Source organism: Cebus imitator, unplaced genomic scaffold (assembly GCF_001604975.1).
Source record: "Cebus imitator isolate Cc_AM_T3 unplaced genomic scaffold, Cebus_imitator-1.0 Scaffold132, whole genome shotgun sequence".
NCBI lineage: Eukaryota > Metazoa > Chordata > Mammalia > Primates > Cebidae > Cebus > Cebus imitator.
The window spans coordinates 2,974,220-2,990,915 of NW_016107447.1; the positions used below are offsets into that span (position 1 = coordinate 2,974,220).

The 16,696-nt window shown below is 48.7% G+C and overlaps 1 protein-coding gene and 1 long non-coding RNA gene across 5 annotated transcripts in view; one reads left to right on the forward strand and one right to left on the reverse strand.

Moving 5' to 3' along the window:
* The window catches only part of LOC119473102, a 7,683-nt gene extending 2,545 nt beyond the window's left edge, over positions 1–5,138 (reverse strand). Inside the window, exons 1-2 of the long non-coding RNA XR_005202286.1 lie at positions 4,991–5,138; positions 3,345–3,555 (exon numbers count right to left, since the gene is read on the reverse strand). This is a non-coding gene — a long non-coding RNA (uncharacterized LOC119473102). The remainder of the gene's footprint in view (positions 1–3,344; positions 3,556–4,990) is intronic.
* EYA2 (EYA transcriptional coactivator and phosphatase 2) overlaps positions 1–10,381 on the forward strand; it is a 292,281-nt gene extending 281,900 nt beyond the window's left edge. For 2 of the 4 annotated variants that reach the window (XM_017541324.2, XM_017541322.2), the window contains exons 13-16: positions 1,372–1,486; positions 2,693–2,814; positions 5,135–5,235; positions 9,594–10,381. In XM_017541324.2, the coding sequence (XP_017396813.1) occupies positions 1,372–1,486; positions 2,693–2,814; positions 5,135–5,235; positions 9,594–9,674 (419 nt within the window). In that variant the 3' untranslated portion in view covers positions 9,675–10,381. Of the gene's footprint in view, positions 1–1,371; positions 1,487–2,692; positions 2,815–5,134; positions 5,236–9,591 lie in introns of all 4 variants that reach the window. The other 2 variants (XM_037743018.1, XM_017541325.2) reach the window with 1 other exon arrangement.
* The last annotated feature ends 6,315 nt before the right edge of the window (positions 10,382–16,696 follow it).

Genomic DNA, 16,696 nt, shown 5'->3' on the forward strand with positions numbered 1-16,696 from the left:
TGGATGGATGGATGGATGGATGGATGGATGGATATTGGGTGGATAGGTGCATGGATGGATGGATGGATGGATGGATATTAGATGGATAGATGGGTGGATAGGTGGGTAGGTAGATGGATGGGGGGATAGGTGGGTGGGTGGATGGATGGATGGATGGATACTGGGTGAATGGATGGATGGGTAGATAGGTGGGTAGGTAGATGGATGGGGGGATAGGTAGGTGGGTGGATGGATGGATGGATGGATACTGGGTGAATGGATGGATGGGTAGATACGTGGGTAGGTAGATGGATGGATGAATGGATAGATGGATATTGGGTGGATGGGTGGATGGATGGATGGATATTGGGTGGATGGATGGGTAGATAGGTGGGTGGGTAGATGGATGGATGAATGGATAGATGGATATTGGGTGGATGGGTGGATGGATGGATATTGGATGGATGGATGGATACTGGGTGGATGGATTGATGGGTAGATAGGTGGGTAGGTAGATGGATGGATGAATGGACAGATGGATATTGGGTGGATGGGTGGATGAGTAGATAGGTGGGTGGGTAGATGGATGGATGAATGAATAGATGGATATTGGGTAGATGGATGGATATTGGGTGGATGGATGGATAGGTAGATAGGTGGGTAGGTAGATGGATGGATGAATGAATAGATGGATATTGGGTGGATGGATGGATATTGGGTGGATGGATGGATAGGTAGATAGGTGGGTGGGTAGATGGATGGATGAATGGATGGATATTGGGTGGGTGGATGGGTAGATAGGTGGGTGGGTAGATGGATGGATGAGTAGATAGATGGATATTGGGTGGATGGGTGGATGGATGGATATTGGATGGATGGATGGGTGGATAGGTGGATAGATGGATGTATATTGGGTGGATGGATGGATGGGTAGATAGCTGGGTGGGTAGATGAATGGATAGATGGATATTGGGTAGATGGATGGGTGGCTAGGTGGGTAGGTAGATGGATGGGGGGATAGGTGGATGGATGGATGGCTGGATGGATATCGGGTGGATGGATGGGTAAATAGGTGGGTGGGTGGATGGATAGACGGATGGATGGATATTGGTGGATGGATGGGTGGATAGGTGGGTGGGTGGGTAGGTGGATGAATGGATGGATATTGGGTTGGTGGATGGATGGATGGATGGATGAGTGGGTGGATCACTCAGTAAATGGATCAATCTGCTGATCTCAGGATAAGATTAAGAGAAGCTGCTGGACTGAAGTTTATTTTGGGTGGCATCGGATTTTAACCCTCAGGGTACAGTAACTAGACTCCTGTTCCCTACCTTCATCCCCCAGATCTTTCTAATATGATGACTACATCTTTATTTCCTTTGTCCACAGGATTGATAGGAGCTCCCAAAAGGGAGACCTGGCTACAGCTCCGAGCCGAGCTAGAAGCTCTCACAGACCTCTGGCTGACCCACTCCTTGAAGGCGCTAAACCTCATCAACTCCCGGCAAGTGGCAGCCCTATTTTCCTCTGTGCCACTGAACTTTCTCCCAGTAAGCAGTGTTGGCTCCACACTTGGGAAAATAGGACGCCTCAAATTCTCACTTGCAAATTTTCCAAAATTTTCTTTTTTGAGACAGAGTCCCACTCTATCACCCAGGCTGGAGTGCAGTGGCATGATCTCAGCTCACTACAACCTCTCACTCCCAGGTTCAGGTGATTCTCCTGCCTCAGCCTCCTGAGTAGCTGGGATTACAGGTGCCCACCACCATGCCCAGCTAATTTTTGTATTTTTAATAGAGATGGGGTTTCACCATGTTAACCAGGCTGGTCTTGAACTCCTGACCTCAGGTGATCCGCCCATCTTGGCCTCCCAAAGTGTGCTGGAATTACAGGCGTGAGCCACCGTGCCCAGCCCAAATATTTAATAAAGCCTAAGTGCACAACTCAGTGGATACCCTGTTCACAGCTGAGCTAACAGCTGCAGAGACTTTTTGGGACCCAACAGGTTTCCAGGTTTCTGGATTCTCTCAAAGGATAAGAACTGGCATCCAGGCTCCAGCTTACCCCAGGCCCCACCTCTCCCTATTGTCCTACAATTGTTCCATATTGCTCATTTACATTACCTGCAACTATTTAAGTATATGGCCCTTGCAATAAACATTTGCTTTTTTTTTTTTTTTTTTTTTTTTTTTAAGACGGAGTCTCGCTCTGTCACCCAGGCCAGAGTGCAGTGGCGCGATCTCGGCTGGCTGTAACCTCTACCTCCCAGTTCAAGCAATTCTCCTGCCTCAGCCTCCCGAGTAGCTGGGATTACGGGCGCCTGCCACTATATCCAGCTAATTTTTGTATTTTTAGCAGAGACGGAGTTTCACCATGTTGGTCATGCCAGTCTCAAACTCCTGACCTCATGTTCCACCCGCCTTGGCCTCCCAAAGTGCTCAGATTACAGGCATGAGCCACCATGCCCCGCCTAAACAATTGCTTTTTTGAATAAGAAAAGTATTCCCCCCATACTACAATTCACTCTGTCAGGCAGCTTCAGGCTTAAAAGAGAGGAACAGTTGGAGAATCCCTGGGCCCGAACCATGAAGATGACAGCCACAGCCTCCAAGCCTACCAGATTTCTGGCCAACTCCAGGCTCATGCAGTGGGAGGAGGCCTGGCCTTGTGGTCCCGCTGAGTTCTAATCCACAGTCTCCTTTGTCCTTAGGCCCAATTGTGTCAATGTGCTGGTCACCACCACTCAACTAATTCCTGCCCTGGCCAAAGTCCTGCTATATGGACTGGGGTCTGTGTTTCCTATTGAGAACATCTACAGTGCAACCAAGACAGGTAGGGAGAAGCCAGATGGCGGTGGGGAGCGGGGATGCAGGGATGGAGGGCAGGGTTAGCTTTCCATCCTGGGAATGGGATGTTTAAGGTTTCCTTCCCTGGGGAAGTTGATGGAATTTGCCCATGGCCATGACTCACATCCCCAAAGAAGCCCTCATAGACCACATGCCTTGACCTCTGCGTCTAAAGAAATTGGTTAGGACCACAGTTTTCCAGAGTGTCTGTATGAGTGCAGATGTAGGCACAGCTGCTGTAACAAACACACCCCAAAATGCAAGGGCTAGCAAAAAGAGCCAAAGCTGATTTCTCCCTCATAGAACAGAACAGAGGTAGGTGATCCAGGCTGGTGGAGTCACCCTGACCTCAAAGTCATCCAGAAACCCAGGTCTCTCCCATTTTATTTTTCCACCATATCTTATGGTTTTATTCTCATGTATGGGGTCAAATCAGAGTTCCAGCACATGGTCCTTCTAGCGGGTCTGATATTTGAAGGCCAACCTCAAAAGCTATGCACATTACATTCTGCTCACCTTCTGTCAGCCACAGTTTAGTCACATGGCCACAAGGAGCTGCCAGGGAAGCTGGGAAATGTAGTCCATATCTCAGTGATGATACACCCAGCTCATGGAATTCTATCACTAAGGAAGCAAAACAGTTCCCACTACAGCATGGTACATGAGATGATTGTAACTTAGGTGGTACATCAAACAACCTTGTTCATCAAATAACTTTGAATTAGACCTGGAACCACAGAGAGAAAAGCATGGTCTTTCTTAATTCTCTTTCAAGGAGAGAGTCTTAATTTAGTGCTAGCCTGTCTTTAACAGCTCTGTAATACCTGCTAATCTTCCTTATTCACAAAGAGAACAAGTCGAGGCTCAGAGTTTTCATCAGGTAAGAGAATTTAATAACTGGAAATTAATAGCGTCATTTGTTTATCATCAGTTATCTTTTCATGGCGATAAATAATTGGTTTTCTTCAAGGGGCTGATTTTTTTCATTCTTATATCACTAAGAATGTATAATAATACAAAATAAATCTAGTTAAGATTCTTTTTTTCAGACAGGGTCTCATACTGTCACTCAGTCTGGAGTGCAGTGGCAAGATCACTACAGCCTCAAACTCCTAGCCTCAGGCAATCCTCCCACCTCAGCCTCCCAAAGGGCTGTGATTACAGGCATGAGCCACCATGCCAAGATATTTTTAATTAGAAGCTTTTTCCATTTTTTTTTCTCTAGAGCAGAAGAAAATTAACACAGTACTTTGGCAGCATTTTCTTAGAGCAGTTTTCGTTTTACTGAAGTTCTATGCCCAAACACTATATAAAAGTGCCTTTTGACTTTAAAATTATAGTAATTCAGGCCATGCACTATACACTTAAAAATGGTTAAGATGGCCGGGCGCGGTGGCTCATGCCTATAATCCCAGCACTTTGGGAAGCCAAGGCAGGCAGATCACTGAGGTCAGGAGTTTGAAACCAGCCTGGCCAACATGGTGAAACTCTGTCTCTACTAAAAAGTACAAAAATTAGCCAGGTATGGTGGCACATGCCTGTGGTCCCAGCTACTCAGGAGGCCGAGGCAGGAGAATCACTTGAACCTGGGAAGTGGAGGTTACAGTGAGCTGAGATGGCACCAAAGCACTCCAGCCTGGGCAACAGAGCAAGACTGTGTCTCAAAAAACAGGTTGGGCGTGGTGGCTCACGCCTGTAATCCCAGCACTTTGGGAGGCCGAGGCGGGCGGATCACGAAGTCAAGAGATCGAGACCATCCTGGCCAACATGGTGAAACCCCGTCTCTACTAAAAAGTACAAAAAATTAGCCGGGCCTGGCAGTGCGCGCCTATAGTCCCAGCTACTCGGGAGGCTGAGGCAGAAGAATTGCTTGAAACCGGAAAACAGAAGTTGCAGTGAGCCGGGATCACGCCACTGCACTCCAGCCTGGCGATAGAGGAGACTGTGTCTCAAAAAAAAAAAAAGTGTCCAGCACATGACATTAAGCGCATTCAAATGGTGCGCATCCATTGCCACTCCTCCATCAGGCAGCTGCAGGTGCTCCGGAGCCCGCTGTAACCCCCGCGCTGCCTCCTCCTGCTGTGTGGCCCTGGGCAAGCTGCTGGCCCTCGCTGTGTTTCCAGCTGTCATCATCCTTACCTGGGAATGGTAACAGTGCTCACCTGAGAAGGCTGCGCAAGCACGAGATGAGTCATACCGGACCCTTGGGAGCATGGCTGCAGGCGGCCAGCTCTTAATGAGCGGGTATTGGCTGCAGTCCTGGGTCCTCACCGAGCCCTTTTTCTTTCTTTCCTGTGTGCGTGCAGGGAAGGAGAGCTGCTTCGAGAGGATAATGCAGAGATTCGGCAGAAAAGCTGTCTACGTGGTGATCGGTGATGGTGTGGAAGAGGAGCAAGGAGCCAAAAAGGTACTTCTTCCGCCTCTCAGACTGCGTTTTCCTGCTCTTGTGAGCGCCCATCATGGTCTTCAAGGGCTCTTTCCGTGATTTCCTCCCCTCCCCGTGGCTGGCTGGGTCCTCCTTCCCAGGCTCCTTGCTCTGCGGTCCATTCCATCTGCAAATCGCAGAAGCATCCTGAGTAATTTCCTTCTACAAATCCCCCTCTCTGCCTCTGGCTGCCGCCCCTGGTAGCCCTGGACTGTTTCTGGGACAACTGCTTGGGAGCCCAGAGTCGCTCCGGCGGGGCAGGCTGGTGGGGGGCCAGTGCACGTGGGTGTGTTTTATTTAATAGTTACTGATCATATGTTCCAAGAACCCTTCCCAGTTAATAAAGACAGCATTAAGCTAATGAAAAAGAAAATCCTGCATTTGTGATCTCGGGCCCGTGAGGAGAGGGCAGGGGGTTCTGGTGGCCACATCTCTGTTCTTGGAAAAGAAACAGCTGCCAAAGTCCTGGGTCTGGACCTGTCAACAGCACCCCAGAGAGGCTGCCACCCCCCACCCGGAGGCCTGGGAAGTGGATTGTTAATGTCACAGAGCTTAATTAGGGGGACCTGGTTTTCCCCCATCTCTGCCTGGCAACAAATCCCAAGGAAATGCAAAAATGTGTAGGGTCTCAGCAGATGAAACCCAGAAGAAGAGGGAAGCCCTAGGGTCCTGGGAGAGGGCCTCGGGGGAGAGGAGCTTGGAAGGCTTTGCAGGCACTGTTCCCTCCACCTGGAAGGCCCCTCCCCTTTCCCAGGAGGTGTCATGTCTATTAGCAGCCACCAAGCCCTGCTAAGAAATGGGAGCTGCTTCTGAGAGAGAAGGGGAGAAATGATCTTGAAGGGCAGCTGGCAGGGTCAGTCACACCGGTGTGTGGCCGGCTGTGGCTGGCATCTTGAGGTGCTGCCCTAACTCCATGCCCTTCACCACTGTAACTTTTGTTGTTTTTTGTGAGACAGAGTCTTGCTCTGTTGCCAGGTTGGACTGCAGTGGTTCAATCTCGGCTCACTGCAACCTCTGGCTCCCAAGTTCAAGTGATTCTCCTGCCTCAGCCTCCCGAGTAGCTGGGACTACAGGCGCCTGCCACCATACCCAGCTAATTTTTATATTTTTAGTAGAGACGGGGTTTCACCATGTTGGCCAGGATGGTCTCGATCTCTTGACCTTGTGATCCACCGCGTTGGCCTTTCAAAGTGCTGGGATTACATGGCGCCCGGCCTAACACCATAACTTGATTGCTAACATCATCCTGGTATTCAGTCCTCCAAAAACTCCTACAAAGTAAGTGGGTATCATTGCATCCCCTTTTTTTTTTTTTTTTTTTTTTTTTAGGGTCTCACTCTGTCACCTAGGCTTGTGTGCAGTGGCACAGTCTCAGCTGACTGCAGCCTCTACCTCCTGGGCACAACTGATCCTCCCACCTCAACCTCCAAGTAGCTGGGACTATAGGCAGGCACCACCATGCCTGGCTAATTGTTTGTATTTTTTTTTTGTAGAGATGAGGTTTTGCCATGTTGCCTGGGCTGGCCTCAAACTCCTGGACTCATACGATGTGCCCACCTTGGCCTCCCAAAAACCTGGAATTACAGGCCTGTAACTGGCCATACCTCATTTTATAGAGGACAGAATTTGAGACTCAGAGAGGTTAATTAATTTGCCTAAGGTCACACATCTGACACAAACCTACCTGTGTCTTGCTCCAAACGCCTGACAGGGAGGGGACAGACTTATGAGTTTCAACACAGTTGGTTCTCACCCCTGAGCTAGTCAGGCAAGAGTAGAGTCCACCAGAGAAGACTAGATACACACCCGCCACACACGCAACTCCCATAAAAGTCTGTCTGCCAGTGTTGAGGCAGAAGCCCCAGCGCATTCGTGAGAAACGCATTCACCCACAGCTCTCTCAGCTGACGGATGGAAGGCATTAGCCCAGGCCACCGGACACTTGAGCGGTGTGACATACGGCCACAGGACCAGGGGCTTCAACAGTTTCTGCTGACAGTGTTGCTAATATCTCCACTTTAGTGGGTCATTTGGCTCCGCCTCTCCACGAGTGATGAATCCACTGGTACTCCGGAGCCTTTAAGCCTGGGGTAGAGGCAGCTGGAACGTTCTCTTTCTTTCACCTTTGCTCATTCTCTCTCAGAAAAATGAATCATTCTTTTTTTTTTTTTTTTTTTTTTTTTTTTTTTGAGTCTCGCTCTGTCACCCAAGCTGGAGTGCAGTGATGCAATCTCTGCTCACTGCAACCTCCGCCTCCCAGGTTCAAGCGATTCTCATGCCTCAGCCTCAAGTAGCTGGGATTACGGGTGTGAGCCACCACGCCCAGCCAATTTTTGTAATTAGTAGATTACAAAAATAGAGACAGGGTTTTGCCATGTTGGCCAGGCTGGTCTCAAACTCCTGACCTCAGGTGATCTGCCCACCTCAGCCTCCCAAAGTGCTGGGATTACAGGTATGAGCCACACTCTTTAAAGAGGTCAGGATTGGCCAGGTGGCAATCAGAATCCGTCCTTGCAAAGAAAGGAAGGCTTGGCCAGGATGAGGGCCGGGTGGGAACACTGGGGCAGTGAGAAGGCAGAGATGAGAGCTGTTCCCATAGGAGATGGTTTTCTGCTTCTGGGAATTGTTTAGAAACTACAGAACAGGCCGGGCATAAATAAGATGTAGTCTTATTTAGTAGTCTTATTTATTATGTTTAAACTACTGAGAAACCCCAGCACTCATTCCTCCAAATTATATATACAGTTTGTCCTGCATCCCTTTTTCCTGTTTTTCTGGATATCAGGAGGCTGAGTCAGAAGGATCAGCTGAGCCCAAGAGCTGAAGGCTGCAATGAGCCATGATCTGCACTCCAGCCTGGACAGCAAAGTGAGACTCCATCTCTAAAATTAAAAAAAAAAAAAAAAAATGAAAATTCCGCTGGACAGGATGGCTCATGCCTTAATCCCAACACTTTGGGAGGCTGAGGTGAATGGATCACTTGAGCCCAGGAGTTTGAGACCAGCCTGGGCATGGTGAAAAGCTATCTTTACAAAAAATACAAAAATTGGCCAGATATGGGTGGCGTGCATCTGTAGTCCCAGCTACCCGGGAGGCTGAGGTGGGAGGATCGCTTAAGCCTGGGAGGTTGAGGCTACAGTGAGCAGAGATTGTGTCACTGCACTCTAGCCTGGACAACAAAGATATACGCTGTCTCAAAAAGAAAAGAAAAAACTCAACATGATAATAACTTGAAGCAAGCACCACCTGCTGTAAAAAGAAGGAAAAGATAAAAGCTATGAACAGGCCTGGCGCAGTGGCTCACGCCTGTAATCTTAGCACTTTGGGAGGCCGAGGTGGGTGGATCACCTGAGGTCAGGAGTTCAAGACCAGCCTAGCCATCACAGTGAAACCCCATCTTTTTTCTTAAAAAAAAAAAAAAAATGCTGGGCGCGGTGGCTCACGCCTGTAATCCCAGCACTTTGGGAGGCCGAGGCGGGTGGATCACGAGGTCAAAAGATCGAGACCATCCTGGTCAACATGGTGAAGCCCCGTCTCTACTAAAAATACTAAAAATTAGCTGGGCATGGTGGCGCGTGCCTGTAATCCCAGCTACTCAGGAGGCTGAGGCAGGAGAATTGCCTGAACCTAGGAGGCAGAGATTGCGGTAAGCCGAGATCGCGCCATTGCACTCCAGCCTGGGTAACAAGAGCGAAACTCCGTCTCAAAAAAAAAAAAAGAAAAAGAAAAAGCTGTTAAGAAAGCAGATTCGTGTCACCCTAACCTGGCTAGCTACCGTGACTTGCTCAAGACTCCAAGACCAGCTCTGTTTGTTCACAGTGGAGACTGTCAAATGTTGGAGGGGAGTTCCAGCACCTAGCTGTGACTTTCTTCTTGAAGTAAGAGATTCAGAGCACTGCAGCCTCCAACTCCTGGCCTCAAGCAGTCCTCCTGCCTCAGCCTCCCAAAGTTCTGGGATTATAAGCATGGGCCACAGTACCCAGACAAGAACAAATGTTTAAAAAGAATTGCTTTCCCACTGTGCAATTTAACACCATGTCAGTGCACCACCTAAGACCACGCTGGTACCAATTGAGGCAAGAGGGGCAAACAGGGAACACACTGGGCAGTGCTGGATGAGGCCATCAGAGCAGGCTGTGAGCGGATAGAAATGGTCAGCCATACTGGTGGGTACTGGCCAGATGTGGGTCTGCCAGCCACATCAAGTGCCGCATAGTTTGGGAAGTCCCCACATGCTAGACTTAACTGGGTTGACATCTCACATGGCCCTATAACCACAGACGTGGGACCCGGGGGCAGGGGCGGGGCCATAACCTTGTGGCTGGTGTTCCGTATTTCAGCACAACATGCCTTTCTGGCGGATATCCTGCCACGCGGACCTGGAGGCACTGAGGCACGCCCTGGAGCTGGAGTATTTATAGCAGGATCGGCAGCATCTCCACTGGCCATCACCCCCAGACTCCCTCGCCTTCCCCACCTCCCCGCCGAGAACTCCAGAGACCCAGATGTTGGACACCAGCCAGGGGCCCCGCCACCCACAGGACATGTCCAGTGACCATCTCCAAAGCCATGATCAGTCCAAAAGAGGGTTCTGAGAAGCCAAGTACCCAGCATTGGCTTCGGATTATTTGACGTTGGGGCAAAGGGCTGGCTCAGGAGTCTAGACTCTTCTACACGACTCACAGAACAAAAGCAAGGAATTGCCGACGTGGGGGAGGGCTGGTGATGAGGAGGGGACACGTTTGTTTTGTCTTCTTTTTAATTTATGGACTAGTCTCATTACTCCGCAGTTTTGCTCTTGTACCTGTGTGGCTGGGTTTCTTAGTCATTGGTTTGGTTTGGTTTTTTGAGCTGGCATGTGGGTGGTTCACAGTTCTAATGTAAGCACTCTCTTCCTCAAGTTGTGCTTTGGGGGGACAATCATTCTTCAAACATTAGGAGGGAGGCAGTTCGAGCTGTCGGGAAGACTGTTGCTTATTTTGTTTTTAAAGACCCTACTTGACGTCATGTGGACAGTGCACGTGCCTTACGCTGCATCTTGTTTTCTAGGAAGAGGGGGATGCTGGGAAGGAGTGGGTGCTTTGTGATGGATAAAAGGCATTAAATAAAACCACGTTTACATTTTGAAGTGGGGTAGGGTATGGTTACTTTATTGCCACTCTTGAGGCTTCCAAATGTGTTGGCCTTTTTAAGGACTTTATCAGTTGCAAAAGAATAAAATCCAACTCACACTGGCTTAAGCCAAGAAAAAATGGGGTGGCTTAAGGGAGGAAGGAGAAGAGTGAGAAAAAGAGGGAGGGAAGGAGGGAGAGAGGGAGGGAAGGAGGGAGGGAGGGAGGGAGGGAAGGAGGGAGGGAAGGGGGGAGAGGAAGGACACAGGGACAAGTGTCTCCAGGAACTTTAGGTGGTATCTGTCTGGATTCAGGTGATGAAATGGCTTTCTCTCATGTGGCCTTAATTCTCAGGCAGGCTCTTCCCTGTGTGGCAAAGATGGCTCCAAGAGTCTTTCAGCAAAACCACGCAGACAGACGGAGAGCGCCTTCTTCACAGCAGGTGCAGCAAAAGCCCCAGGACTGTGCCTCGTTGGCCAAATCTGAGGCTCAGGCAGCCCGTGGAGCTGGGATTTAGGGTTGGATTCTGTCCTGAACAGCAAGTTGAAGAAGCCGAACCTCCAAGGGAAAAAAAAATGAGCTTTTATTAAAAGAATTGGAGGAGTTGAGGGACGGGCTGGAAAATGCCACTGACTGCCATTCCAATGGTAGGACTTCATTTTCCAGTGGATGGGGCGTGAGTGAAGGATGTGGTGTAAGGGGCAAGGGGGGACATCTGGAGACGTTCCAAAGACATCTGGAGCATTGTCACTACCCATAGCAGACCAGGCAGGACCTGGGTCTATTTGACTGGATGCTAAGCAGAAATAGAGGCTCCTTCCGTATTAACGATGGTAAAATCCTGAATTATCAGTCAGCTGACCCATGTCATGGGAGATGGAGATCTCTGCAACTGGAGTCTCAGAGCTAGAATCTCTGATGACTAGAAAACTATCACGGGCCAGGCATGGTGGCTCATACCTGTAATCCCAACACCTTGGGAGGCCAAGGCATGTGGATCGCTGGAGCCCAGGGGTTTGAGACCAACCTGGGCAACATGGTGAAATCCCACCCTTACAAAAAATACAACAGCCACGTGTATAGCATGCACCTGTAGTCCCAACTACTCAGGAGGCAGAGATGGGAGGATCTCTTGGGCCCAGGAAGTTGAGGCTGTAGTGAGCCATGATGACACTGCTGCACTCCAGCCAGGGTGAAAGAGCAAGACCCTGTCTTAAATTTTTTTTAAAAGCCATCACCAAGGGTCAGATAGACTCCCTTACTAGACTCAGAGCTTCTCAAGGGGTAGGTGCTGTTGGTTTCATCTCTATATCCACAGACTCAAAGTAGCCTGACACAAAGTAGACTGCCGTTATAGATGGGATAGAATGAAGGATGGAAATATTAATGGAATCACAGCCAGATGGATGATAATATGGGTAAATGGCCATTTGGACAAATGGATGGTTAAATAGTTGAGTAGGTAGGTAGATGGCTGGTTGGTTAGGTGATTAGATGGTTAATTGGAAGGTGGGTGGGTAATTGGGTGACTGGAAGATGGATAGATGAATGAACGGATACCTATTTGGGATGACTAGATGGATAGTTGGATACATTATGGGTATATGGATGAACTGGCGGATTATTGGATAGATGACCAGATCAATAGCCAAATACTTGTGTGGTGAGATGGATGAATAGGTGGTGATTTGGATGAGTGAATGGTAGGGTGGTTTTACGGAAATACGGATAGATGGTTAGGTGGGTGTTAGTGGATAAATGAGTGGGTTGTTTGGATGGGTAGATGGATGGAATGATTGATGGTGTGTGATGGCTGGAAATGTGGGTGAGAGGAAAGTTTAATGGAAAGGAAGTGGGACGGTTAGATGGATAGAGAGTGGAATGGAAGTGAAGAATCTTTAATGTTGCCTAAAATATCTAAGTCAGCCTCACTATCATCTGCCAGCTTAGGTTTCTTCTAGAGTGAGTGGAGGAGCTTAATTGGATGAGTTGACTTCTGGCTGGAGTGGAAAAAGAGACTGGAGTACAGCCACCCAGTCACCAACCATCCACGGGGAGTCAGTGATGTGAATACCCTGAATCCCCCAAATCCCCCAGACTCCCCACTGTTTAGCAGCCTTGCCACACAGAAACCCACTTACAATCATGATCTTCCCATTTCACCCTTCCTACCATCAAACCTGCTGTCGGGGAAAATTCTGTTTAGAGTCCAACAAAGGGTAAATTACTTATTAAGAAATTTTTTTCTTTTAGTAGGATTTCATTAGAAACACAAGTAGAATTTCAGCTATGCACACAGGAGGAGATCTTGGATGAAATAGATCTTCCCCTTGACCCTGAAATTAAACTACCTAGGTGATTGATTACTTTTTTGTTGTGATGATTAAATACCAAAGGCTGGTTCTGATGAAAGCTAACAGTCCACAGTCTTGAAGGCAAGTGTTTTAACTTGAATTCCTTCTGGATGACTCGCAGCTGCTGGGGAGTAAGGATAGTGTAGCAAGAAAGGCCCCTCCCTGAGCCCCATTGCCCAACGCAGGATGATCTCAGTGGTCTGAGAGCCAGGGACCCCTGGGAAAGTCCTGGTAACCAGTTTCAAAGTAGCTAGAACATCCACTCATCCATGCTTCTCCAGCTCTTCCATTCACAATTTTCAACGTGATGAAGGCCCTCTCCCACCTGTCACTCATATGTCTGATTTCATCAGCCTCCTGTAAGCAGCTGCATTCCTTAATTTTTTTTTTTTTTTTTTTTTTTTTTGAGACCAATTCTCACTCTGTTGCCCAGGCTGGAGTGCAGTGGTGTGATCTCAGCTCACTGCAACCTCTGCCTCCTGGGTTCAAGCGATTCTCATACCTCAGCCTCCCAAGTAGCTGGGACTATAGGTGTGAGCCATCATGCCTGGTTAGCTTTCATATTTTTAGTAGAGATGGGGTGTCACCATGTTGGCCAGGCTGGTCTTGAACTCCTGACTTCAAATGATTCACCTGCCTCGGCCTCCCAAAGTGCTGGGATTACAGACGTGAGCCACTGTGCCCGGCCCCTTAATTTATTTTATATTCTTTTAAAGTTTATTTGTGCAAATATGATATTTCTTCTTCATTGTTACACAAAGGATGGCAAGTGCCATTGGCTTTTTTTCACTTAGTGATGTGTTCTGGAGATAGATCCAGGTTAAGCACAGCTCTGTTATTTACCAGGTGCTCGTTTCGAGTTCTGGATGCAGAGGTGAAAACGAGCAGATGAGGTCCCGACTGTCACAGAGCAGAGGCAACCGGGGAGAAAGCAGTCCCACTGACACCGAGGCAGCCTTTGCCGCCCAGTCCCACATGAAGAAAGGTTTTCGCCAGCCAGGAGCCGGGAACCAGCACACACACCTCAGTCACAGGCTTTCGTTCAGTCTTGAGCCACAATCCATGTCCCCTTCCAAGATCTGCCTCGAGGTCAGCAGGAGAGAAGGGGCCCTGTGACCCACAGCAGGGTGAAGGTGGATCTTGGAGGCCTAAGTTAACCAACTTTTAAAAGAATTGTTGAAAGGGGTCCCAAGAGAAATAGCAGCATCTCTCCAGGGAACGTTCAGGGACCATGAAGGGGTGTTGGTGCTTGTCCAGGTAAAATATTGAGGATCGTTTTGCTGGCTGAGATTTTAGCTTTAGGACACATAGCATGGTACTGTTAGCCCAAAGATGGAGGCTGCTTTCTTCCCCAGTACAAAGTCACTTCAGAAGCAAGGATTGGGGGGATGCAGCATAGACTCCCCAGAACAGCATGGGGCTTGCTGTGGACTCGCTGGAGGAGGTGACATTTGAGCTGAGACCAGTACAAGAAGAAAGGCCAGGGACAGCATTCCAAGGAGAGGTGCAGGAAGTACACGGTTCCAGGCAGGACAAAGGAAAGAAAGGAAGCCGGTGTGGCTGGAGGCTAAGGCCAGGGTTGGAGGGGGTGGGCGTGATAGGATCCAAGGGCAAGACCAGGCCAGAGCTGGTGGAACCCTATTCATTTTGGATTTTGGATTATATTCTAAATCCAGGGAAAAGACAGGTTTTAAGCAGGGTGCTTAAAACCAGTCAAGTTTTAAACAGGAGATTGCTGTGATGTGATTGATATTCTCAGAATCACCCTGGCTGCTGTCAGGAGAACGGTTAGAGGGGCAGCATGAAGCATCTGGGCAACGGATTCCTTCATACGTTTCAGAAATTTTTTTAATTTTGTAATTAATATAAAGTTTATTGCACAAATCTCAAATCTCAATTATTTTTACATATGATTATGCTGGGATAATTACAGCACCCAAATCAAGATGGAAAACGTTTCCAGGCACATGGCTGGATGTGACCCGCCCAGTCTATATCCACATTCCATAACTGTTCTAGTTCCTGTCGTTAAGATAGTTTGAGCCGGGCGCCGTGGCTCAAGCCTGTAATCCCAGCACTTTGGGAGGCCGAGGCGGGTGGATCACGAGGTCAAAAGATCGAGACCATCCTGGTCAACAGGGTGAAACCCCGTCTCTACTAAAAATACAAAACATTAGCTGGGCATGGTGGCGCGTGCCTGTAATCCCAGCTACTCAGGAGGCTGAGGCAGGAGAATTGCCTGAGCCCAGGAGGCGGAGGTTGCCGTGAGCCGAGATCGCGCCATTGCACTCCAGCCTGGGTAACAAGAGCGAAACTCCGTCTCAAAAAAAAAAAAAAAAAAAACTTGGCCTGATCTAGAACTTCATATAAACGGACTCAGAGCGTAATCTTTGGTGCCTGGCTTCTTGGACTCAGATGTTTTTGAGATGTACCCATGTTCTTGCATGGGCCTGTGGCTCATTCTGGGAACAGGAGAATTTACCTTAAAAACGCTGGAGCATTTTTCCCAGAATATTTTAAACCCCATGATGCAAGCTCAGCGCCCGAGAAGCTGTGCTCGCCTGCAACCACCAGGGGGCAGTGCGGCCCCACAGCTGGCCCAGCCGCCTGCAGGTGCCACTTGAAGTCGGACCAGGAAAGAGCAATAGTGCAAGGCTTCCGAGGACAGATTCCGAAGGCGTCTGCTTTGGGCTGTGCCGGACTACAGGGATCGCTCTGATGATACTGAAGCACCGTCGACATGTTAGGCCCAAGAGGCCATGGTAAGGTGAACTTCTACAGTGACCGCAGTGGTGGCCTCGGCTGACACAATGTCTATGCAGGAGGCAGATGGACACTGTGGTGGCCTCAAGAATGGCCCTGCCACCCACAGGGCTGGGAAACTCTGTTCCTGCACTCTGCCCATCTTTAAACATGGACCGCACCAGTGTTTAATAATGTAATTGTAAGAATGGCTTAACTTGTCTGGGGGAAATGTTAGGTAGGTAGGTAGGTTGGCTGGTTGGTTTGAGATAGGGTCTCGCTCTGTTGCCCAGGCTGGAGTCAAATGGTGCGATCACAGCAGCCTTGACCTCCCAGGTTCAAGCGATCCTCCTTCCTCACCTTCCTGAGTACCTGGGACTACAGGCGTGCACCACCACACCTGGCTGATTTTTTGTATTTTTTGTAGAGATAGGGTTTTGCCATGTTGCCCAGGCTGGTCTCAAACTCCTGGGCTCAAGTAATCCACCCGCCTTAGCCTCCCAAAGTGCTGGGAGTATAAGTGTGAGCCACCGAACCTAGCCGGATTTATTTTTATATCCAGAAGTTCATTTAAGAATTATGATAATCCAGCTCTGGTCAAATGCTGATTTTTAAATTCAACCATTGGGCCATGTGCAGTGGCTCACACCTATAATTCCCAGCATTTTGGGAGGCTGAGGCAGGAGGATCACTTGAGCTCCAGAAGTCTGAGGCCGCAGCCATGATCACACCATGGCACTCCAGCCTGGGTGACAGAGAAAGGCAAGACCATGTATGAAAAGTCTCAAAAAAGGCCAAGGCAGGCAGATCACTTGAGGTTAGGAGTTCAAGACCAGCCTGGCCAACATGGTGAAATGCTGTCTCTACTAAAAATACAAAAATCACCCTGGCAAGGTGGCACACACCTATAGTCCCAGCTACTTGGGAGGCTGTGGCAGAAGAATCACTTGAACCCGGGAGGCGGAGGAGTTGCAGTGAGTCCCAAGATCGTGCCACTCCAGCCTGGGAGACAGAGCAAGACTCTGTCTCTAAATAAATAAGTAAACAAATAAATAGGAGTGTATATATATCATGTATGTGTGTATAACTAAGTTTCACAAATCAATGCTTACCAAATGATTATGACACATCCTATAATTTTCCATCCTGTTCTGTTTTTAAATGATGCAGGTCCCAACCTGCAAAATCAATTTCACAACCCATAGCTTGGAAAACGCTGGTTATTTGCCAACAAGG